Raw genomic sequence first — 25,442 nt, 5'->3', positions numbered from 1 at the left:
TAGGACATACCTGGGCAATTTTCCACATTGCAGGGTAGATGCCAGTGTTGTAGCTGTACTGGAACAGCTTGGTGAAGGGTGCTGCAAGTTCTGGAGCACAAGTCCTCAGTAGTATTGTGAGGATATTGTCAGGAACCCATAGCATTTGCCGTATTCAATGCTTTTGGCCATTTCTTGATATCATGTCAGGTGAATCGAATTGGCTGAAAATTGGCATCTGTGATGCTGGGGACCTCAGGTGGAGGCAGAGAAGGATCATCCGCTTGCCACTTCAGGCTGAAGATCGTGGCAAACGCTTCAGCCTTGTCTTTTGCACAGATATGCTGGGCTGCCCCATCATTGAGGATGGAGATATTTGTGGAGCCACCTCCCCCAGTGACTTGTTTAATTTTAATTGTCCACCATTCACAACTGGATGTGGCAGGACTGCAGAGTTTAGATCTGATCCAATAGTTGTGGAATCGCTTAGCTCTGTTTGTAGCGTGCCACTTATGCAGTTTGTCCTGTATTGTAGGTTCACCAGGTTGATGCCTCATTTTTTGGTATGCCTGTTGCTGCTCATATCATGCCCTCCTGCGCTCTTCATTGAACCAGGGTTGATCCCTGGCTTAGTGGTAATGCTAGAGTGGAGGATATGCCGGGCAATGAGGTCACAGATTGCGGTTGACTACAGTTCTGCTGCTGAGTCTCATGGTTGCCCGGTCTTGAGCTGCTGGATCTGTTTGAAATCTCTCTCATTTCGCACGGTGATAGTGCCACACAACTTGATGGAATGTATTCCCCAATGTGAAGATGGGATTTTGTCTCCGCAAAGGCTGTGTGGTGGTCACCCCTACCAATACTGTCATGGACAGACACATCTGTGGTAGGCAGTTTGGTGAGGATGAGGTCAAGTAGTTTTTCCCTTTTGTCGGTTCCCTCACCACCTGCTGCAGACCCAGTCTAGCAGCTGTACTTCAGGACTCAGCCAGCTCGGTCAGTTATGGTGCTACTGAGCTGCTCTTCGTGATGGACATTGAAGTCCCCACTCAAGAGTACATTATGTGCCCTTGCTACCCTCAGTGCTTCCTCCAAGTGGTGTTAAGCATGGAGTAGCACTGATTCATCAGTTGAGATGTGGGTGGTGGGGGGGATACATAGTAATCAGCAGGGGGCTTCCTTGCCCATGTTTGACCTGATACCATGCTGCTTGATGCCAAAGGTAGTCATTCTCACCTCACCTCTGGAGTTCAGCTCTTTTGTCCATGTTTGAACCAAAGCTGTAATGAGGTCAGGACCTGAATGGCCCTGCAGAACCCAAGCTGAGCATCAGAGAGCAGAGTATTGCTAAGCAAGTGCTGCTTGATAGCACTGTTGATGAGCCCTACAATTACTTTACTGATGATTGAGAGTAGAATGACTGGGCGGTAATTGGCCGGGTTGGATTTGTCCTACTTTTTGTGTACAGAACATACATGGGCAATTTTCCACATAGCAGGGTGGATGGCAGTGTTGTCACTGTACTGGAACAGCTTGGCTAGGGGCACAGCAAGTTCTGGAGCACAAGTCCTCAGTACTATTGCCGGAATATTGTCAGGGCCCATAGTTTTTGCAGTATCCAGTACCTTCACCCGTTTCGTGATATCACGTGGAGTAAATTGAATTGGCCGAAGACTGGCATCTGAGAGGCTAGGGACCTCCAGAGAAGGCTGAGATGGATCATCCACTCGGCACCTATGGCTGAAGATTGTAGCAAATGCTTCAGCCTTATCTTTCGCATTGATGTGCTGGGCTCCTCCATCATTGAGGATGGGGATATTTGAGGAGTCTCCTCCTCCAATCAGCTGTTTAATATTCCGCCACCATTCACGACTGGATGTGGCAGTCTGCAGAGCTTAGATTTGACCCGTTGGTTGTGGGATCTCTTAGCTCTGTACATCACTAGCCGCTTATGCTGTTTGGCACGCAAGTTGTCCTGTTGATTCACCAGGTTGATACCTAATTTTTCGGTATGCCTGGTGCTGCTCCTGGCATGCCCTCCTGCACTCTTCATTGAACTAGGGTTGGCCCCCTGGGCTTGATGGTAATGGTAGTGTGGGGGGATACACTGGGCAATGAGGTTATAGATTATGTTTAAGTACAATTATGCTGCTGCTGATGGCCTACAGTGCCTCATGGGTGCCCAGTTTTGAGTTGCTGGACCTGTTCAAAATTGATCCCATTTAGCATGGTGGTAGTGCCACACAACACAATGGAGGATATCCTCAATGAGAAGACAGACTTTGTCTCCACAACATCTATGTGATGGTCACTCCTACTGATACTGTCATGGACGGATGCATCTGCAGCAGGCAGGTTGGTGAGGATGAGGTCAAGTATGTTTTTCCTTCTTATTGGTTCCCTCACTGCCTGCCACAGGCCCACTCTAGCAAAAATGTAATTTTGGACTCGGCCAGCTCTGGTGCTACCGAGCCACTCTCGGTGATGGACATTGAAGGCCCCCACCCAGAGAACATTCTGTGCCCTTGCCACCCTCAATGCTTCCTCCAAGTGGTGTTCACAATGGAGGAGCACTGGTTCATCAGCTGAGAGAGGGCAGTACGTGGTAATCAGTAGGAGGTTTCCTTGCCCATGTTTGAGCTGATGCCATGAGACTTCATGGGGCCTGGAGTCAATGTTGAGGACTCCCAGAGCACCTCCCTCCTGACTGTATACCACTGTGCCACCACCTCTCCTGGGTCTGTCCTGCCGGTGGACATATCCAGGGAAGGCGGGTGCTGGTTGTGTCTGGGGCATTGTCTGTCAGGTAGGAGAAACCAAAAAGCCAGTTGGGTTAGCATGGGCTACTAAAGGAGTATCAGCACGGGTTTGTTATGGTCAAATTGTGTTTGACGAACTTGATTGAGTTTTTTGATGACAGAACAGAGAGAGTGGATGAGGGCAGTGCAATTTATGTGTATATGAACTTAAACGCTTCAGGCTTGTTAGCAAATTTGAAGTCTGTGGATAAAAAAGGCACAATAGGAGCAAGGATAGATAATTGGTAAGGGATTTAAACGAGAGTTGTGGTGAAAAACTATTTTCAGACAGGAGTGAGGCATACAGTGGATTTCCCCAGATTTCAGTACTGGGGCACCACTATTTTTGATATAAATTAATGATTTAGACTTGGGAATGCAGGGGACAATTTCAAAATCTGCATCACTGAAATTTATAGTTGCAGTAAACAATAAGATAGTAACAGACTTCAAAAGGACACACAGCCTGGTGCTATGTGCAAGACATATTGCAGGTGAAAATCAATGCAGAAAAGTATGAGGTGCTACAGTTTGGTAGGAAGAAGGAGAGAAAACACATGCTAAATAGTACAATTTTAAAGGGAGTGCCAGACGAAAAAGACTAGGGAGTATTTGTGTACAAATCTTTGAAGGTAACAGGACAAGTTAGCAACACAGTTAATGAAGCATATGGGATCCTGGGTTTTGGAGGCAGCAAGTCCAAAAGCCAGGAAATTTTGTTAAACCTATATAAAACACTAGTTTGGGCCCAGCTGGAGAATGGTGTCTAATCCTGGGCCTACACTTTAGGAAGGATGTGAAAGCTTTGGAAAGGATACAAAAGGGATTTACTAGAATGGTTCCAGGAATGAGGAATTACAATTGTGCAGATAGGGTGGAGAAGCTGTGGCTGTTCTCCTTGAATCCGAGAAGTCTAAGAATATGATTAATAGAGGTGTTTGAAATCATGAAATGTTTAGATAGAGTAAATATTCACAATGGCTGATGTACCGATAACCAGAGGGCACAGATTTAAGCTTATCGGCAAAAGAACCAGGGCCAATATGAGAGCAAACTTTTTTACGCAACGAGTGATTAGAATTTGGAATGCATTGCTGTTAAGGTAGTGGATAAAGTTTCAATATCACCTTCAAATGGAAATTGGATGAATACTTGAGAAAAAAGTTGCAGAAATACGGGGAAAGAGCAGGAGGGTAGGACTAACTGGATTGTTCTTGGCTGGTACAGGCTCGATGGGCTGACTGGCATCCTTTTTAGTGTAAAATATATACTTTATAGTACTGGACAATCAAAACAGGACACTGAGATTGTGTGGCTACCCATTAATACTCAGAATTCCCATTTTACTCCATTACATAGGTATAGTAGGTCATTCAGCTAGATTTGTATCTCAAATCCATTTAGCCACCTTGTTTCCATACTTTTTAGTAGCTTTACTTACTAGAAGTCTATGTGGCTGTTGAGAGGATTCCTGTCTTTATAAGCAAACGCATAGAGTACAAAGCAAGGAGGTTATGTTAAACCTTTATAAATCACTGGCTAGATTTCAGCTGGAATACTGTGATCCATTAAGAGCACTGCACTTTAGGAAGCATGTTAAGGCCTTGGAGAGGGGATTTAGGAGAATCTTACCAAAAAAGAGGCATCAGTTATGTGGTGAAAGTGGAGGAACTGAGACTGCCTTCCTTAGAAGAAAGGAGGTTAAGGGGAAACTATTAAAGCAAGCATTCAAAATCATGAAGAGCTCTAACTGAGTCAATAAGGAGAAACAGTTTCCACTTGAAGAGTGTTGGCAACCAAAGCTCACAGATTTGAGGAAAATGGCAAATGAGCCAGAGGCAAGAGGAGACACCATTTTTATGTGCAGTGGTCAAGTAAATACAAGCCTAATCTATACAACAATTTAAACTTTTTAACCCCATTATACCCTCTCCTAGACCAGAATATTGTTTTACTCTGGTGGTGCAGTGCCCAGAACTGAATGTAGCACTTGAGAGATGTTCTAACCTCAGATATATACAACTGTAGCATAACTTACACCCTTTTGTATTCCAGCCCCTTTAAGATAAAGGCCAATATTCTAGTAACCTTTTTAATTATTGCTTACTGTGTCATGGGGTATTCAAATCTCCCACACTGAGAATTCATGATGTCAGCCATGTCACTGAATAGACAGAGCAGGCACAGGATACTAATGAGCAAGATGGCTGTTAAGCATCTCCAGAAGTAGCTCACCAAGAGCAGCCCTTGCAGACAACTACAGCAAAGTTTGCTACATAGTTTTTTGGCCTGGGGAGAACACATCTGCTGTAAGATATGAAGAGCAGAAAGATTTAGAAAACAGAGATATTAGGGAGATATTAGGCATTAAATAAGAGAATTTGCATACATGTAAATTAAAATGCCAAAAATATGGAGAGATATACACCCAACCTTGATGCGTAGATATCTTTGCCATTTCTCAAACTGTGACAGCATGGAAAAACAAAATGAAAAAAGTGGCTAAAACAGCTCATTATTTGCTCAATACCATTAAATTTCTCATGTATATTGTAACAACTTCCTGTGTTATTGATGCACTGTTCTAACAGACAACCCAAGGAAAGTACAAATAGGGATGCCATTCAGCCCAATTTATTTGTTTATGATGTGCTTTTGCTACTAATTAAAATTTTATTTCAAAACATTAAAAGTATATCATTGATTGAAGGTACATCCTTGTAAATAGTTCAAGTTATTGGAGAGTTTAATATTGCAATAAAACAAATATATTGATATATATATTTCAATTTTAAAAAAAATCCTAAGTATTGATCAGATTTTTCAGTCAAGATTTGTGACTTCTGCAGGCACTTAATGGGTAAAAGCCTGTGCCATAAACATGGCCTTCTCAAAAACGAGGCCTTTTACAGACACATTACATCTTTAGCTCTAACACTCGGAGCACAGGATTTTCTGTTTCTATTCACTCCTCTATGTCAAGGTCCAGTCCTTCACGGCTAGCATAGTTGTGGTGACCTGTCCAAACACCTGAATTAGCTCTTCACCACCACTCTCATGATGGTACTCTCAAAGACCTGCCTGGTGGATGCAAATATCTGTGTGAAAGCGGAGGAAAGGAACCAAATGTGGGATGCAAAAAGGCGTCATTAACCACAACGCCAATTATCCATCTTCCATGAGCCCCCACTCTCTGAACATGCAAGTGATGACTAGAGTTGCACACAATGAATGCACCATGACAGACATTTGTATGTTGCACATTCACATGCATAATGTGTAGCTGGGCTTGTAGCCCAGATGAGACTCTTCCCCTGTCACATTCGTCCCGGTCACACACCGCATCCCCTGCACACCTTCTGTCACACTCTCCCCCTGTCACACTGGGACACTGTAGCACAGATGACCTTGTAGCTTATTCTGTTTATGCAGCTTTGCAGCTGCTGAAGGGGAGCCTTCAGTGCCATGTCTGTTCCACCAATCACAACTAGCACTCTCTAAAGAAGTCACTACCTTTGTATAAAACAAATGTTCTCTGTCTTTCCCAGTACAGATATGTCACATTAAATTAACTTCTCAGTCTCATGCCTCAAGAGTGGCTTCTTAGGCTATTTCAGAAGTCATTTAAGAGTCAACAACATGGTTGTGGTTCTGGTGTCACATATAGGCTAGACCATGTAATGATGGCAGGTTTCCATGTACAAATAATCTGGGAAACCCTCCCAAATCCAGAAATTACACCAAAACACATTGAATTATCCTTACAGGGTTCTTTTTAAACCACTAGCATATCTCCATTCTATGTGCTTTACAAAATTAAAGTATAAATAAAACACTAGTTGAGTGCTTTGACTGGGAAATATTCTAACATGTAATTAAAACCACGAATGTTTATAAGAAAAACATTTGTTTCAAAGCCAAAGCAACCTCATTAGCAATGAAGGCCCTTTCGAAGTCAAGTGGAAGCAGCAACAATACAGGTTGGGCCAATCACAGCACCTTGCACTTAAAGTTGTCACTGAAGACCTTAATCTCTTAGAATAAAAAATAGTAACAGTCATCACCCAGCTAAGCCCTGAGACGTTCACCAAGTGGTTGTTGCATGTACTTGACATGTTATTCCTTCAAAATGTTATGCAATACAAAGGGAATGTGTGTTAAATCAGCTTCATAGAGTCATGTCAACAAAAACCTTTGAGTGATTTCTGATTAGAAAAAAATAAACCAAATTGTTATTAGGACAGTGTTTACCTACCATGAACAGCTTAAAAATAAGTATAAATGAAGGTTATTGACCTTCACATTAAAACATACTTTAATTCCTTCCAGTACTGGCGCTGTGTCTTTCAAGGTCTCAGAATGCATTGCCAGGTCTACATTAGCTAATTCCTGTTCTGTATCGACAGCAATCTGGCTTTGCTTCACATTGACAGCTGCTGCTTCCAGATTCACTGCTGATTCTATTTCCTTCTGTGGCAGGAGAGAGAGAGAGAGAGAGAGAGAGAGAGAGAGAGAGGGAAAAAAAAACTTGCATTTATCTAGTGCCATTCGTTTCAGCCTAAAACACTTACAATTAATTAAGTACATTAGTTGTTATTGTCATGTATGAAACACAGCTACCAGGGTCACTGAGCTCCACACTTCAATGCAGCCTTGGCCCAAGCATGGACAAAATAGCTGTATTCCAGAGGTAAGGTGAAAGTGACTGCCCTCGACATCAAGGCAGCATTTACCAAGTGTGGCAGCAAGGAGCCTATCAAAGTTGAAATCAATGAAAATCAGGGGAAAATCTCCATTAGTTGCCATCATATCTAACACAAAGGAAGATAGTTCTGGTCGTTGGAGGCCAATCACCTCAGAACCAGGACGTCGCTGCAGAGCGTCTTCGGTCAAACCAGCTCCAGCTGCTTCATTGATGACCTTCTCTCCATCAAGGTCAGAAGTGGGGATAGTTGTTGAAGATTGCATAGTACTGAGCATTATTCACAACTCCTCAGATACTGAAGCAGTTTGTTTTTGCATGCTGTAATACCTGGACAACATTTAGGGTTGTGCTGATAAGCGGCAAGTAACATTCACATCACACAAGTGCCAAGCAATGACTATCTCCAACAAGAGAGACATTCAATGGTATTATTATCACTGAATCCCCCATCATCAACGTCCTGGAGGTTACTATTGACCAGAAACTGAACTGGACTAGCCATATAAATGCTATGGATACAAGGGCAGGTCAGAGACTGGGAATTCTGCTACAAGAACCTCACTCCTCAAAGCATGTCCACCATCTACTAGGAACAAGCCATCTCCTGGATGAATGCAGCTCCAATAACACTCTAGAAGCCTGACACCATTCAAGAAAAAGCAGTCTGTTTCATGGGCAGCAACTTAAATGTTCCTTCCCTCCACCACTGGCGCACAGTGGCAATTGTGTATACCACCTACAAGAGGCATTAATTTCTTTACTAATATTAATTATAGTTCCTCACTCTTATTGGACCCTTAGTTCCCCATTGTATCTGGTATATTCCTATGTCTTCTATTGTGAAGACAGAAATAAAATATTTGTTTGAACACTTCTGCCACTTCTTTATTTCCATTTGTAATTTCTTCTGTTTCAGCCTCCAAGGGACCTAAGTTTATTTGCATACTCTGCCTTTTTACATACCTGTAAAAGCTTTTACAATTTGTTTTTATATTTGTTGCCTACTACTAGCCTATTAGTGGCCTACTCCTGCTCCTAATTCATATGTTCGTAAATCCTTCAGGGAAAGAAATCTACTGTCCTTACCTGGTGTGGCCTACATGTGACTCCAGATCCACAACAAATGTGGTTGACTCTTAAATGCCCCCTGAAATGGCCTAGCAAGCCACTCAGTTGTATCAAATCACTTCAAAGTCTACAAAAAGGAATGAAACCGGATGGATCACCCAGCATTGACCTAGGCGCTGGAAACGACAATGGGAAAACCAACCTTGTCAACTCTTACTAATGTGTGGGGGCTTGTGCCAAAATTGGGAGAGCTGTCTCAGAGACTAATCAAACAACAGCCTGACACAGTCATACTCACCAAATCATACCTTACAGATATCGTCACAGACACCACCATCCCCATCCCTGGGTAGGTCCAGTCCCATTGACAAAACAAAGCCACCAGAGGTGGTAGCACAGTGGTATAAAGTCAGGAGGGAGTTGCACTGAGAGTTCTCAACATTGACTCTGGACCCCATGAAGTCTCATGGCATCAGGTCAATCATGGGCAAGGAAACCTTCTGCTGATTACCATCTACCACCCCTTCAGCTGATAATCAGTACTCCTCCACATTGAACACCGCTTGGAGGAAGCACTGAGGGTGGCTAGGGTGCAGAACGTACTCTGGGTGGGGGACTTCAATGTCTATCACCAAGAGTGGCTCGGCAGCACCACTCTGACTGAGCTAGCCGAATCCTGGGCTGCAGTCTGGGAAGAGTGTACTCTGCAGTCACTGTCGCCAAGTGAAAAAAAACAAAGGGTGACATCACAGGAAAACCGTAAGTTCATTAGTTGGTAAGTAACTGCTCGTTTGAACTACCTATTCTAAGTTGATTTCAGGTTAAAGGTGACTATTGTGGCCCGGGATAGGAGGCCCAACACTTTAGCTTCAACTCAGCAGAGAGAGCAAGTTCCAGTTGATTTTAAAAAGTGTATTTTGAATCTCTATTCTAACTTGTTTTCAGATTAAAGGTAAATAGGATAAATATTTTACAGATTGATAAACTAAAGGCCAGTAGGAAATTTAAAAACAAATTAAAAAACTAATTAAATAAAAATAGAGATGCAGGGCCAGGTGATGTGTTGTAGCTGCATGATGTGGGAGCTGGGGGACCCCATTGTGGTTCCTAGTGACCACATCTGTAGCAAATGTTGGTTGCTCGAGGAACTCCAGCTCAGAGTTGGTGAGCTGGAGTCTGAGCTTTGGACACTGCAACACATTAGGGAGGGGGAGAATTGCCTGGATGCAGTGTTTCAGGTGACAGTCACACCTCATAGATTAGCTACCTTAAATTTGGCCAGTGGTCAGGGACAGGAAGGTGTGACAATGAGCAATGCAGGTAGAGGGATCCAGGAAGCAGCACTGCAGGAGCCTCAGCCCCTGCCCTTATCCAACAGGTTTGAGATTCTCACACCCTGTGTGGACGACAGCGGGGATGTAGGGAGGATGAGCAAACTGACCATAGCATTGTGGTACAGGGAGCCATTCAGGTTGGGGGAGTAAAGAGAAATGTAGTTGTAATCGGGGATAGTATAGTTAGGGGAATAGATACTGTTCTCTGTAGCCAGGATCGAGAGTCCTGAAGGCTGTGTTGCCTACCGGTACCAGGGTTAAGGATATCTCATCTGGGCTGCAGAGGAACTTGGAGTGGGAGGAGAAAGAGCCAGTTGTCGTGGTCCATGTAGGTACCAATGACATAGATAGAACGAGGAATGAGGTTCTGCTGAGGGAATACGAGCAGCTAGGGGCTAAATTAAAAAGCAGAACCAAAAAGGTAATAATCTCCAGACTACTACCTGAGCCACGAGCTAATTGGCAAAGAGTCAATAAAATTAAAGTGGTAAATGCATGGCTCAAAGATTGGTGTGGGAGAAATGGGTTCGAATTCATGGCACATTGACACCAGTACTGGGGAAAGAGGCAGCTATTCCATTCGGATGGGCTCCACTTGAATCATGCTGGGACCAGTGTCCTGGCGAATTGCATAACTAGGGTTGTAGATAAGGCTTTAAACTAAATAGTGGGGGGGAAGGTTCAGTTGTATGGAAATATAAAAAAACAAATCTTAAGGAAACGGTAAGAGTGCAGGTTAGTGACGAGGCTGATTGTTACCAAAAAATGAAAGGAAGGGACAGTGTGTGTGAATGCCATATTGCACCAAAGAATCAAAAAAGAGTAGGGAAAATTGACAATAGGGCAAACTTAAAGGCTTTGTATCTGAATGTGCATAGCATTCGGAATAAAACTAATGAGTTAACAGCGCATAATAGGTATGATAAAAACAAAAAACAACGGATGCTGGAAATCCACCACCTTAAACCAGCTTATATTTCACCCCTTCCTGGGATTCACCTAGTTCTGTCGAAGGGCCATGAGGACTCGAAACGTCAACTCTTTTCTTCTCCACCAATGCTGCCAGACCTGCTGAGTTTTTCTAAGTAAATAGGTATGATTTGGTGGCAATTACTGAGATGTGATTAGAGAGAACAGGTTTGGGAGTTGAATATCCAAGGGTACTCAGTGTTTGGTAAGGATAGGCAGGAAGGAAAAGGAGGTGGTGTAGCTTTGCTAGTAAAGGAAAGAGATCAGTGCTACAGTGAGGAATGATATAGGCACTGGAAAGCAAGATGTAGAGTCAGTCTGGGTAGAAATAAGAAATAGCAAGGTGGGAGTAATCTATAGGTCCCCAAACAGTAGTTCAGCAATAGGGCACAGTATAAACCAGGAAATACTGGGAGCATGTAAGAAAGGCACAGCAATAATCACGGGTGATTTTAATATGCATATAAACTGGACTAATCAAATTGGCAAGGGTAGCCTTGAGGGAGAGTTCATACAGTGTATTAGAGATTGTTTCTTGGAGCAATATGTTGTGGAACCAACCAGGGAGCAGGCTATTCTGGATTTGGTTTTGTGTAATGAGGTGGGATTAATTAATGATCTCATAGTAAAGGGTCCTTTAGGGAAGAGTGATCATAGCTTGCTAGAATTTCGAGTTCAGTTTGAGAGCGAGAAACCTGAGTCCCACACTAGTGTTCTGGAGTTAAACAAAGATAATTACATAGGCACGAGGGCAGATTTGGCCCTCGTGGGCTGGGCAGGAATACTACAAGGTAGGACAGTTGATGAACAGTGGCAGATATTTAAGGAGATATTTAATTCCTCCCAAGTAAAATTTATCCCACAAAGGAAGAAAGATGGTAAGATGGGAAAAAAGCATCAATGGTTAAGCATGGAAATTAAAGGTAACATAGGCAAAAACTAAGGCATACCAAATTGCAAAGGTCAGTAGCAGGCTGGAAGAATGGGAAACTTTTAAAGATCAACAAAGGGTTACTAAAAAAAAAAAATAAAAAGACCAAAGGTAAATTACGAAAGAAAAGCATTGCAAAATGTAAAAACTGATAGCAAAATCTTCTACAAGTATATAAAAGGAAAGAGAGTAGCTAAAGTGAATATTGGTCCCTTGGAGGGTGAGACTGGGGAGTTAATAGTGGGGAACACAGAAATGGCAGAGACGTTTAATCAATATTTTGCCTCAGTTTTCAAAGTGGAGGACACTAGTATCACCCCAATAGTAACAGGTAGTGCAGAGGGTATAGAGAAGGAGGAACTTAGAACAATCACCATCACTAGAGAAAAGGAACTAAACACTGAAGGGTGACAAGTCTCCAGGACCTGATGGCCTACATCTCAGAGTCTTAAAGGAAGTGGCAACGGAGATAGTGGATGCATTGGCTATAATATTCCAAAATTCCCTGGATTCTGGAAAGGTTCCAGAGGATTGGAAAAATGCTAATATAACGCCCTTATTCAAAAGGGGGGAGGCAGAAAGTAGGAAACTATAGACCAGTTAGTTTAACGTCTGCCGTTAGGAAATTATTGGAATCCATTATTAAGGAAGTAGTAATGGGTCATTTGGAAAGTCAAAATGCAATCCATCAGAGTCAACATGGTTTAATGAAGAGTAAATCATGTTTGACTGATTTGCTCGAGTTCTTTGAAGATGTGACAAGCAAAGTGGATAATGGGGATCCTGTAGATGTAGTATATCTGGACTTCCAGAAGGCCTTTGATAAGGTGCTGCACAAAAGATTAATACACAAGATAAGATCACACAGAGTTAGGGGTAATATATTAGCTTGGATAGAGGATTGGCTAACCAACAGAAAGCAAAGAGTCGGGATAAATGGGTCTTTTTCTGGATGCCACAGCGTTCGGTCCTTGAGCCCCAACTATTTAAAATCTATATTAATGACTTGGATTCAGGGGTAGAAGGTACTGTAGCTAAATTTGCAGATGACACAAAAATAGGTGGGAAAATAAGTTGCAATGAAGAAATAAGAAATTTACAAATGGATATGGGCAGTATAGGTGAATGGGCCAAAATTTGGCAGATGGAGTTTAACGTGGATAAGTATGAGGTTATCCGTTTTGGTCGGAAGAATAAAAAAGCGACTTATTATTTAAATGAACAGAAACTTCAGAATGCTTCAATGCAGAGGGATCTGGATGTCCTCGTGCAAGAATTGCTAAAAGCTAGTATGCAGGTACAGCAGGTAATAAAGAAAGCAAATGGAATTTTGGCATTTATTGCTGAAGGAAGAGAGTATAAAAATATGGAAGTGTTGTTGCAACTGTACAAGGCATTGGTGAGACCGCACATGGAGTACTGCGCACAATTTTGGTCCCCTTACTTGAGGATGTGGTTCAGAGAAGGTTCACTAGATTGATTCCAGAGTTGCAGGGCTTGTCTTATGAGGAGAGATTGAGCAGTTTAGGCCTATACTCACTGGAGTTTAGAAGGATGAGAGGGGATCTAATTAAGATATGTAAGGTGGTAAAGGAGATAGACAAAGTAGACGTGGAGTGGATGTTTCCCCTTGTGGGGCATTCTAGAACAAGAGGTCATAGTTTTAGGCTAAGGGGTGGTAGGTATAAATCAGAGATGAGGGGGAATTACTTTTCTCAAAGGATCGTGAATCTGTGGAATTCACCACCTCAGAGTGCAGTGGATGCCGGGACGCTGAATAAATTTAAGGAGGAGATAGACAGTAATGGGTTGAAAGGTTATGGGGAGGGGAGAAATTGGAACTGAGGCTGAAATGCGATCACCCACGATCGCATTGAATGGCGGGACAGGCTCGAGGGGCTGAATTGCCTACTCATGCTCCTAGTTCTTATGCTCTTATGTCCTAAAGGACATAGCCTGCTAGACATGGTCTGCAACAGGTGGTGAAGAAATCAACAAGAGGGAAAATCTACTTGACCTTGTCCTTACCAATCTATCTGCCGCAGATGCATCTGTTCAAGACAGTATTGGTAGGTGTGACCCTTGCACAGTCCTTGTGGAGATAAAGTCCCATCTTCACATTGAAGATACCCTCCATCGCGTTGTGCGGCACTACCACCGTGCTAAATGGGATAGATTTTGAACAGATCCAGCTACTCAAAACTGGGCATCCATGACATGCTATGGGCCATCAGCAGCTGTAGAATTGTATACAAAAACAACCTGTAACCTCATGACCCAGCATATCCTCCACTCTATCATTGCCATCTGGCAAGTAGATCAACCCTTGTTCAGTGAAGAGTGCAGGAGAGCATGCTAGGAGCAGCACTTAAAAAGGAGTCATCAACCTAGAGACCTATCTACAACGCAGGACTACTTGCATGCCAAATGGCAAAAGCAGCATGTGATAGACAGAGCTAAGTGATCCCACAACCAATGGACCAGATCTAAGCTCTGCAGTCCTGCTATATCCAGTTGTAAATGGTGGTGGATAACTAATGGGAGGAGGTGGCTCCACAAATATTCCCATTCTCATTGAAGGGGAGACCAGCACATGAGTGCAAAAGACAAGGCTGCAGCAGTTCTAACAATCTTCAGCCAGAAGTGCCAACAGGAGGAGACAGAAATGGATGATCCAGAGGTCCCAAGCATCACAGATGCCGGTTTTCAGCTAATCTGATTCACTCCACGTTACATCAAGAAATAGCTGAAGGTACTGGATACTGGAAGGCTATAGGTCCTGACAACATTACAGCAAAAATACAGAGGACTTATGTTCCAGAACAAGCCGTGCCCCTAGCCCCTGATTCCACTGGCATCAACCTGGCAATGTGGAAAACTGTCCAGCTACATCATGTCACATAAATCAGGACAAATACAACCTGGCCAATTACAACATTCAGGCTTGGGCTGATAAGGAGGGAGTAAGGTTCGTACACACAAGTGCCAGGCAATGACCATCTCCAACAAGAGAGAATACAAATATCTCCCTTTGACATTTAATGGCATTACCATCGCCAAATCCCCCACTATCAACATCCTGGGGGGGTTACCATTGACCAGGAACTGAGCTGTGTCAGCCATCTAAGTACTGTGCTATAAGAGCAGGTTAGGGATTGGGAATTTTGCGGAGAGCAACTCATCTCCTGATTCCCCAAAGCCTGTCCACCATCTAAAAGGCACAAATCAGAAGTGTGATGGAATACTCTCCACTTGCCTGGATGAGTGCAGCTCCAACAGCATTCAAAAAGCTCAACACCATCCAGGACAAAGCAGCCTGCATGATTGGCACCCCATCTGCCACCATCAACATCCACTCCCTCCACCACCAATGCAAATGGCAGCAGTGTGTACCATCTACAAGATGCAAGACTGCCTTAACAGCACCTCCCAAACCCGTGACCTCTATCACCTAGAAGGACAATGGCAGCAGATGCATGGGAACACCACCACCTGCAAATTCCCTTCAAAGCCACACACCATCCTGACAGACTATATCACTGTTACACCACATAAACTGCAGAGGTTCAAGAAGCGGCTCACCACCACATTCTCAAGAACAATTAGGGTGGTTAATTAAAACCCACGTCCCATGAAAGAATTAAAAAACCTTTAGTTTCAGTCATATCCATCCCTCTTGAACTTAATGAAACTGATGACTTGTTCACAGTATTTTTTGTTGAGGGATAAAAATTGGCCAGAGAACAGCAGGAAAATTCATAATAAAAGCAAAATATTGCGAATGCTGAAAATCTGAAATAAAAACACATAGTGCTGGAAATACTCAGCAGGTCTGGCAGCATCTGTGGAGAGAGAAAGAGACCTAATACTTCAAGTCAAATTTGACTCTTCAGAACTCATTCCTCTTCAAATAGTGCCACGGGGCTTATGGCTTCATGAGGGGACAGATGTGGCCTTGGTTTAACATTGTACCTGAAGGACAGCACCTCAGTGCACTGGAACATGAGCTTAGAATTTGTGCTTAAGTCTCTGGAATGGGTCTTGAACATACAAGTTTCTGACTCAGAGGTTAGAGTGCTACCACTGAGTCATGGTTGACACCTGAGATGTACCCATATTGAAATATAAAATTCCACAAGACAAAAACCAGGTTATGCCATTTTTTTACTCAAAACTTGTGGGAATAGGGTTGAATTACTCCCTCAAACAGCAACACTGACACGAGCTGTGAATTTCAATAGATCTATGGAAAATACATACTCTAACTTAAATTTCATTAAGGAATGCTAGCTACTTTTTATCACATTGTGGACATCTTTCTTTTGTAACTTCTCAAAAGCTAATCAGTTTTGTAAATTAGACAGATATGTGTAACCCATTTCAATTCTTAAATCACTGAGAAATTTGGAATCCTGGTTCGCAACATTTTACTAAAGTCAAAGCATGTTATAATGGATAAATTAAACACTTACCCGAGCTTCAACCTGTAAGCTTTCTTTAGCTTTTTCAGCAGCTTCTGCCATACGTTCCATCTCTCGCTCCTGGTTCTCCTTCTTGATGGCTGCCTCCTCTTGCAAGGTTGCTTCCAATTTGGCTTTATTATCCACCTTGTCACATTCAACTTCTGCTACTTTGACTTGTGCTTCCTTTGCCTGAAGTAGAAAAGCACAGGATTAAAGAAGTCACATCATAGTCCCTCTTGCAATTCTTAGAGCAACTTAGTAACAAATGCTTCACATAGTGCCTAAAATAATGATACAACTGGCAAGGTGACAAAAGTGCACATAACTCAAAAATGTAGAATTCAAAACAGCACTTGAATCTCATTTACATTTGAAAAAGAGATTTATTTTGATGCGAGAGGTTTCGTTTTATTCTTTGTTTGTTTCAAACTCTCCAAACAGGTTTTTGTGCACAAACCAGCAATTCCCACCCCACAAAATTTCCATCATTAACAAGGTCCATCATTTGCTCCAAGAGCTCATGTAAATTTGAGAGTAAAGTTCAGGGAAGGCCTTCCTCCCATAAATCAAAGCCAACTCCCTTTCATATGGATGATTATATAAAATGAGAGAATACTTCAAGTACCATGCCCATATCTCTAAATACTGTTCTTCATTTGAACTTGTCTTCATTTAATTGTATGCAAATAATAGATTGCTATCTGATACTGATCTATATGGTAAGCACTAAACGACGCTGCGCCATTTAATAAGATCATGGCTGATCTGATAGTAACCTGAAATCTGTATCCCACCTACCGCCGTTAAGCTATCATCCCCTTGCTTACCAAGAATCTATTCACCTCTGTCTTAAAAATATTCAAAGACTCTACTTCCACCACCTTTTCAGGGAGAGAGTTCCAAAGGCTCACAACCCCCAACTGAAAAAATTTCACCTCATCTCTTTTAAACGGGCAACCCCTTATTTTTAAAAAGCAACCCCTAGCTCTCAAAGTTGAATGCTTTAGATCTAATCATGGAAAGTAACTTTGAGGGTAGCAACATCACCTTGAGCTATCAGATGAACACCACAGCACTCGGGACTGTGGAAGTTCTCAGTTTCTCCCAAATTGTAAATCAAGCTACCTATCTCCATATTGGTTTCTGAAATGCATAAAGCATGACTGCAAAAGGCTCAAACACGTATAATTCAGATGCAATTTTTGAAAAAGGTAGTTTATCGGAGTCTCAGTAGTCAGACCTATTACTAAGACACAGTGCTTACACACTACAAGGATGACTAATACAATGCATGCAAAGAATTTGAAAAGGCATTTGATTAAGTACAACATAATAGACTTATTAGAAAAATCAAAGGAGCAGAGGCTGGATGAGTCCAAAATTGGCTAAGGGGCAGAAAGCAGAGTAGTGGTGAACAATTGTTTTTCAGACCGGAGTACAGCATACAGTGGTGTCTCGAGGTCAACGTTCAGAGAATTGCTCTTTTTGATATGTGCCAGAATTTATGGTATGTAAATTGACCTGGCAAATAACATGATCTCATTTTTCCAGCTCCAAAGATCATGTTTTTGAATATATTCTGCCTAAAAGTCGATACCCCTTTTAGACATATGCTATAGTTGCAGACTTAGTAGTCAACCTCAATGCTTGCATACTTAGTGGTCAGCCTCAATTTTTCACCCCACAAATGCATGCTTTACTTACCGGTACCTTATAGCTGGGTACAAGGGATCAGGCAGGTGATATAAGCTGTGTTGCAAAAACGAGTGGAGTTTAGGACACGCCCACTCTTAGATGCTTATAACATTTCCAAATCCTGACATCCATGCTGGCGGATCAAGTTTCAGCTTAGCGTATAAGTCAACCCCCGATTTTGGAGGGATTTTTCAAGGCTTCAAAGGGCAACTGATATGTTGACAGCCATAGTATTAATGACTTGGGCTTGGGTATTGAGGGCATACTTTCAAAGTCTGCTGATGACATGAAACTCGAATGTAGTAAACAGTCAGGAGGGTAGCAACAGGGGGGCATTGACAGACTGGTGAAATGGACAGGTACATGGCAGAAAAAATGTTAACACAGAGAAGTGTGAAGTGATGGATTTTAGTGGGAAGAACGAGAAGAAGCAACATAAATTAAATGGTAAAATTTTAAAAGGTGATGCAGGAACTGACACACTTCTGGGTGCCCGAAAATAAATCTTTGAAGATGTACAGGATGCTTAGCTTATAAATAGTGGCAAAGAGAGCAAATGCAAGGAAGTTAAGCCAAACCTTTATAAAACACGAGTTCGGCTCACTGGAGTATTGTGGCCAACTCTGGTCCCAAAGCTTTAAGAAGGATGTCAAGCCTCAAAAGCAGGTGATGGAAATAAGGTCATTGATGAAGCAGCTGAAGATGGTTGGACCTAGGGCACTACTCTGACGACCTTCAACAACCATCTTCCTTTGTGCTGGGTGTGACTCCAACCAGCAGAGTTTTCCCACTGATTCCCGCTTGACTCCAGTTTTGCTAGGGCTCCCTGACACCACACTTGGTCAAATGCTGCCTTGATGTCAAGGGCAGTCAATCTCACCTCACTTCTGGACTTCAGCTCTTTTGTCTGTGTTTGAACCAAGGCTGTAATGAGGTTATGTGGAGAGAAGAGAGAAACTGGGGTTATTCTTCTTAAAGGAGATAAGATTAGGAAAAATTTGATAGAGTTGTTCAAAATCATGTTGGGTTTTGATGAAGCAAATAAGGAGAAACAGTTTCCAGTTGCAGAAGGATCAGTAACCAGAGAACAAAGATTTAAGGTGGCTGGCAAAAGAACAAGAGGTAATAGGAGGGAAAAACTGCAGAGTCATTACACTTTGGAATTCACTGCCTAACGGGAAGTGGGTTCAATAATAATTTTCAACATCATGTTCAATAAATATCTCAAGTAGAAAAAATGCCGGGTGAAAGGGGAAGAGCAGGGAAGTGGGACTAATTAATACCCTCTTTCAAAGAGTGAGCACAGGCACAACGGGCTGTATATCAATCTTAGATTTTGTTAGACTTTAGTGTGTAGAAAGCAGGACTAGAAAAGGCCATGAATTTAACAATTCCTGCAACAGGTTAATGAAATTTCAATCTCACACTTTCAAACAAAAACAAAAGCTGTGGAGACTTAGTCATTGAGTATGCTCAAGATAGAGATGCTTGGATTTTAGCTATTAAAGACATCAATGGATATGGGGATAGTGAGGGAAAATGGAGTTGAAGCAAAAGATCAGCCATGATCTAGTGGAATAGTGGAGCAGACTTGAGGGGCCGAATAGCCTATTCCTGCTCCTATTTCCTATGATCTTATAAATGTTGTTCCAAACTAAACAAAGAAAGCTATTTGGTTAGAAGTTTCCTTTCAAGAGCCAGGCTATCAACTTTGCATATCTGCACCATAGATGGCACTAAATTAGCTTGAGTTAGAAAGGAAAAAAAAACTTAAGAAACTTCAATTGTGAAGATAGATTGAAGAAGTTGGGACTGTTAGAAGGCTAAGAGGTGTTCAAAATCATGAGGCGGCTGGACAATAGATAGGGACAAACCAGTTGGATTGAGAGCAAGGGGAAAACAGATTTTAAGTGATTTGAAAAAGAAGCAATGCGATGTGAGAAAAAATGTTTTCACACAGCAAGTGATTCGAGTCTGGGAGGCACTGCCTGGGAGTGTGGTGGAGGCAGATGCAATTGAGGCACTCAAGAGGGCATTAGAGAATATTTGAATGGAAACAATGTGCAGGGGTACGGGAAAAAGGCAGAAGAATGGCACTAAGTCATGATGCTTATTCATGAGCCAGTGCAAGGATGATAGGCCGAATGGCCTTCTTATGCACAGTAACAATTCTGTGATTCTCTGAGCACAGTATTGAAAAAGGTTGATGGATGCTTGAAGTAGGTCAGTTATTGAAGCTTCTGGGAGCTGAGAAAGTGGTAATTTCACAAGATGAATACAGATGAGGAAATACCATTCAGCACATCTAAGTCAATTTAGAAACACCATACGTACCTTATTGACATACATATTTTATTCTTAAATGGTTAAGATTTTTGTCTCTATTACTCTACCTTGAAGTCCATTCATATATGAATTTCAATGTGAAAGAATTTCCCAACATCAACTGAAAATTTGCCATTTAGAGCCCTACCCTCACATGTTGACATTTTGAGAATTATTCCAATTCTGTCAACATTTGAACTGACATGAAACTGACCAGTCAGCTGGCTATTATAGTGCCATTTGCCTACAGTGGGAAGAGTGCAATAAAAAGAAGCCTAAACAGAAGGGTAAGCTCCCTGAAGGCAGGTCCCTGTGAAATATCTACACAGGTAGATGAGACAAGAACTGTGATGAGGTTCTCAAATGAACTGTGCTAATAAAGGAGCATGCCAGTCTAAGTAAGGTGTTGAGCACTATGTGCAATTACAGGAATCAATAACAGGGGTGATTCAGGTCAACGGTCAGATAACTGGTAGGCAGCATAATGCTGTTATTTTTTTAATTTCATTCACAGGATGCGGGCTTTGCTAGCTGGGCCAGTATTTATTGCCCATCCCTAGTTGCCCTTGAGAAGGTGGTGGTGAGCTGCCTTCTTGAACCGCTGCAGCCCATGTGGTATAGGTACACCCTCAGTGCCATTAGGAAGGGAGTTCCAGGAATTTGATCCAGCGACAGTGAAGGAACGGCGATATATTTCCCAGTCAGGATGGTGAGTGACTTGGAGGAGAACTTCCAGGTGGTGGTGTGCCCAACCATCTGCTACCCTTGTCCTTCTAAGTGGTAGCGGCTGTGGATTTGGAAGGTGCTGTTTAAGGAGGCTTGGTGAATTCCTGCAGTGCATCTTGTAGATGGTACACACTACTGATATTGTGCTTCGGTGGTGAAGGGAGTGAATGTTCGTGGATGTGGTGCCAATCAAGCAGACTGCTTTGTCCTGGATAGTGTCCAGCTTCTTCAGTGTTGTGGGAGCTGCACTCATCCAGGCAAATGGGGACCATCTCATCACACTCCTCCTGACTTGTGCCTTGTAGATGGTGCTCAGGCTTTGGGGAGTCAGAAGGTGAGTTACTCGTCACACGATTCCTAGCCTCTGACCTAATCTTGTAGCCACAGTATTTATACGGCTACTCCAGTTCAGTTTCTGGTCAATGGGGTAACCCCGCAGGATGTTGATAGTGGGGGATTCAGTGATGGTAATGCCATTGACCATCAAGGGGTGATGGTTGGATTCTCCCTTGTTGGAGATGTCATTGCCTGGCACTTGTGTGGCGTGAATGTTACTTGCCACTTGTCAGCCCAAGCCTGGATATTGTCCAGGTCTTGCTGCATTTGGACATGAACTGCTTCGGTATCTGAGGAATCGCGAATGGTGCTAAGCATTGTGCAATCTTCAGCGATAATCCCCGTTTCTGACTTTATGATGGAAAAAAGGTAATTGATGAAGCAGCTGAAGATGGTTGGACCTAGGACACTACCCTGAGGAACTCCTATAGTGATGTCCCGGAGTTGAGATGACTGACCTCCAACAACCACAACCATCTACTTTTGTGCTTAGTAAGACTCCAACCAGCGGAGAGATTTCCCCCTGGTTTCCATTGACTCCAGTGAGCATTTTTAAAAAATTGACAAGTGGACAAAACTTTACTTTGTTATCACTTTTCACAACAACTAGGATGCAATTTTCAGCTCTTGTTGTCCCCTTTACTACTCTGGGATAAACGTTACCCCTAAACATTTGCTAATTTTGAGCTCAGTCTAAGATTTTTGTCACATTCATATCAAATTATTAATTTCATTGAGATTATGGCTAATCAGGGAGATTATGCTGCATATGTCCTCTCTTGTGAATACTTCAGAATTTAGCCCATCATGACTGCACCGGCTCTCCAAATGAGCGTTATGACCTAGTGTCATTCCCCTGCCTTTTCCTCATACCCCTGCACATTCTTTCTACTCAAATAATCATCTAATGCCCTCTTGATGCCTCAATTCAACCTCTCTCCACTATATTTTCAGGCAGTGTATTCCATATCCGAACCACTCAAGCGAAAAAATATTCTTACATTGCATTTGCCTCTTTTGCAAATCACTTTAAATCTGTTCCCTCGTTCTTGATCCTTTTATGAGCAGGAACAGCTTCTCCCTATCTACTCTGTCCAGCCCCCTCGTGATTTTGAACATCTCTATCAAATCTCCTTCTCTCGATATGCTTTATTAACTGCTCTCTCCACCTGTCCTGCCACATTCAATGATCTATGCACATCCACACCCAAGTCTTTCTGCTCCTGCACCCCCTTCAAAATTTCACCCCTTATTTTCTATTGTCTGTCCATGTTCTTCCTACCAAAATGCACCACCTCACACTTCCCCAGACTGAACTTCATCTGCCACCTATCTGCTCACTCCACCAACTTGTCTATGTCCTCTTGAAGATCCACACCATCCTCCTCTCAGTTCACAACATTCCCAAGCTTTGTATCATCTGCAAACTTTTAAATTGTCCCCTGCACACCAAGATCTGGATCATTAATATATATCAGGAAAAGCAAGGGTCCCCAGGGGAGCTCCACTACAAACCTTCTTCCAGCCTGAAAAATATGCATTGACCGTGACTCTCTGCTTCTTATTTGTCAGCCAATTTTGTATCCATGTTGTTACTGTCCCTTTTATTCGATGAGCAATAACTTTTTCCACAAGTTTGTTGTGTGGCACTGTGTTAAATGCCTTTTGAAAGTCCATGTACACCACATCAACAGCATTACCCTCATCGACCTTTCTGTTACCTTTTCAAAAACCTCCAGCAAGTTAGTTAAACACGATTTCCCCTTTAGAAGTCCATGCTGGCTTTTCCTTATCAACCCATTATTTTCTGTGTGACTCCCAATTCTATCCCAAATAGTTGTATCTAGAATCTTGCCCACCATTGAAGTTAAACCAACTGGTCTTTAATTGCTGGGCTTATCAATACAACCTTTTTTGAACAAGGGCATAATGTTTGCAATTCTCCAATCCTCTGGCACCACCTCCCCAAGTCGAGGGAAGACTGAAAGATTATGGCCGGTGCTCGTGCAATTTCTACTCTCACTTCCTTCAATATCCTTGGATGCATCTTGTCCGGTCCCGGTGCCTTGTCAACTTTAAGTACCGACAGTCTATTCAACACTTCCTCCTTATCAATTTTGAACCCTTCTGGTGACAAAGTTTCTTTGTTTGTCACCATGGCCTGGTAGCATCTGCCTCCTTGGTAAAGACGGATGCAAAGTATTCATTTAATACCTCATCCATGGCCCCTTCATCCACGTGTAAATTCCCTTTTAGCTCCCTAATCGGCTCTAATTCTCTTTTTACCATCCTTTTACTATTTATATGCCTAGAGAAGATTTTGGGATTCCCCTTTGTGTTGGCTGCCAGTCTCTTCACATAATCCTTCTTTGCTTCTCTAATATGCTTTTTCACCTCCCCTCTGAACCTTCTGTATTCCTCTTGGTTCTCAATTGTATTTTCTACCCGACACCTGTCATAAGCGCACTTTTTCTTCTTTCTCTTAATTTCAAGTTCCTTTTTCATCCAGAGAGTTCTGGATTTGTTTGCCCTACCTTTCCCTTTCGATGGAACATACCTTGACTGGGCCTGAACCAATTCTTTTTTGAAGGTAGCCCATTGTTTAGCTACAGTTTTTCCTGCCAATCTTTAGTTCCAGTCTATCTGGCCCAGCTCGGTTCTTGCCCCATCAAATTCAGCTCTTGTCCAGTTAATTATTCTTATTCTGGATTGCCTATCATCCTTTTCTATCATCATTCTAAAATATACAATACAATGATCACTGTCTCCTAAATGTTCCTCCACTGACACTTGATCTACTTGGTCCACCTCATTTCCAAGAACCAGGTCCAACAGGTTTCGTGTTGGATTGGACACATACTGCTGTAGAAAATTCTCCTGAATACAATCTAGGAACTTTTGCCCCTCTCCACTCTTTACACTACTACTGTCCCAGTCTACATTTGGGTAAATAAAGTCCCCCGTTATAATTACTCTATAATGCTTGCATCGCTCTGTAATTTCCCTGCAGATTTGTTCTTCTTCGTCCTTCTCACTAGCTGCCTGTCCAGAGACTACACCAAGCAATGTAATTGCACCCTTTTTGTTCCTGAGCTTTAGCCAAATTGATTCTGTCCTTGAACCCTCTGGGACATCCTCTTTCTCCAGCACTGCAATGCTCTCATTAACCAAATCCACCATCCCTCCTCCTTTCCTTCCTTTCTTATCTCTGCTGAACACCTTGTACCTTGGAATATTTAACACCTAGTTCTGCCCTTTCTTGAGCCAGGTCTCTGTTATTGCCACATCACCATATTTCCAGATGGCAATCTGGGCCTGTATCTTCCCAATCTTATTTACTATACTCAGTGCATTCACATACATGCATAGTAACTCTGATTAAGATTTTGTTACTTTCTCCCCTGCCCCGACTTTATTTATTAACTTACTGTTCTCTATAATAGTACCATCTGTCCCTCCAAGTATTTTGTGCATCCTGGTATTCCTCTCTACTATTTTTTCTTGGTTCCCACACCCCTGCTGAGTTAGCTTAAAGACCTCCCAACAGCACTAGCAAACACCTCACAAAGAACTCAGGCCCAGCTCTATTCTGGTGCAACCCATCCAGCTTGTACAGTGCCATCTCCCCCAGAGCCAGCTCCAGTGCTCCAGCAATCTAAAGCCCGCCCTCGTGTACCATCTTTCCAGCCACGCATTTATCTGCCTTATCTTCCTATTTCTCACTGGCATGTGGCAGTGAGAGTAATCTGGAGATTACTACAATTGAGGTCCACTTGCTAATTTTCTACCTAGGTCCCTAAATTCTAATTGCAGGACGACATCCCCCTTCCTACCTAAGTCATTGGTACCAATGTGGACCACGACCTCTGGCTGATTACCTTCCTCCAGAAGAATGTCCGGCAGCCACTCTAACATCCTTAGAAGAACTGATCATAGAGAATATTAGCTATCTTATGCTCATCTCTGTTGAAGGAGGTTTGCACCTCTAACTGCCTTTTTACTAATAAAATACCAAAATCTTAACATCCTCTGTATATAAAGGGGTGGGAGGGTGAGCTGTGAGGAGGATGCAGAGATGCTTCAGCGTGATTTGAACAAACTGAGTGAGTGGGC

General features: G+C 42.6%; 1 protein-coding gene across 2 annotated transcripts in view; it reads right to left on the bottom strand.

Annotated features, from left to right (window-relative positions):
* The window catches only part of letm1 (leucine zipper-EF-hand containing transmembrane protein 1), a 122,243-nt gene that overhangs the window by 21,662 nt on the left and 75,139 nt on the right, over nt 1–25,442 (bottom strand). For both annotated transcript variants that reach the window (XM_041187670.1, XM_041187680.1), the window contains exons 9-10: nt 16,257–16,436; nt 7,092–7,247 (exon numbers count right to left, since the gene is read on the bottom strand). In XM_041187670.1, the coding sequence (XP_041043604.1) occupies nt 7,092–7,247; nt 16,257–16,436 (336 nt within the window). The remainder of the gene's footprint in view (nt 1–7,091; nt 7,248–16,256; nt 16,437–25,442) is intronic.

This window comes from Carcharodon carcharias, chromosome 1 (genome assembly GCF_017639515.1).
Source record: "Carcharodon carcharias isolate sCarCar2 chromosome 1, sCarCar2.pri, whole genome shotgun sequence".
Taxonomy (NCBI): domain Eukaryota; kingdom Metazoa; phylum Chordata; class Chondrichthyes; order Lamniformes; family Lamnidae; genus Carcharodon; species Carcharodon carcharias.
The sequence above is the reverse complement of the archived record's forward strand: the minus strand, read 5'-3'. Positions and strand labels throughout refer to the sequence as shown.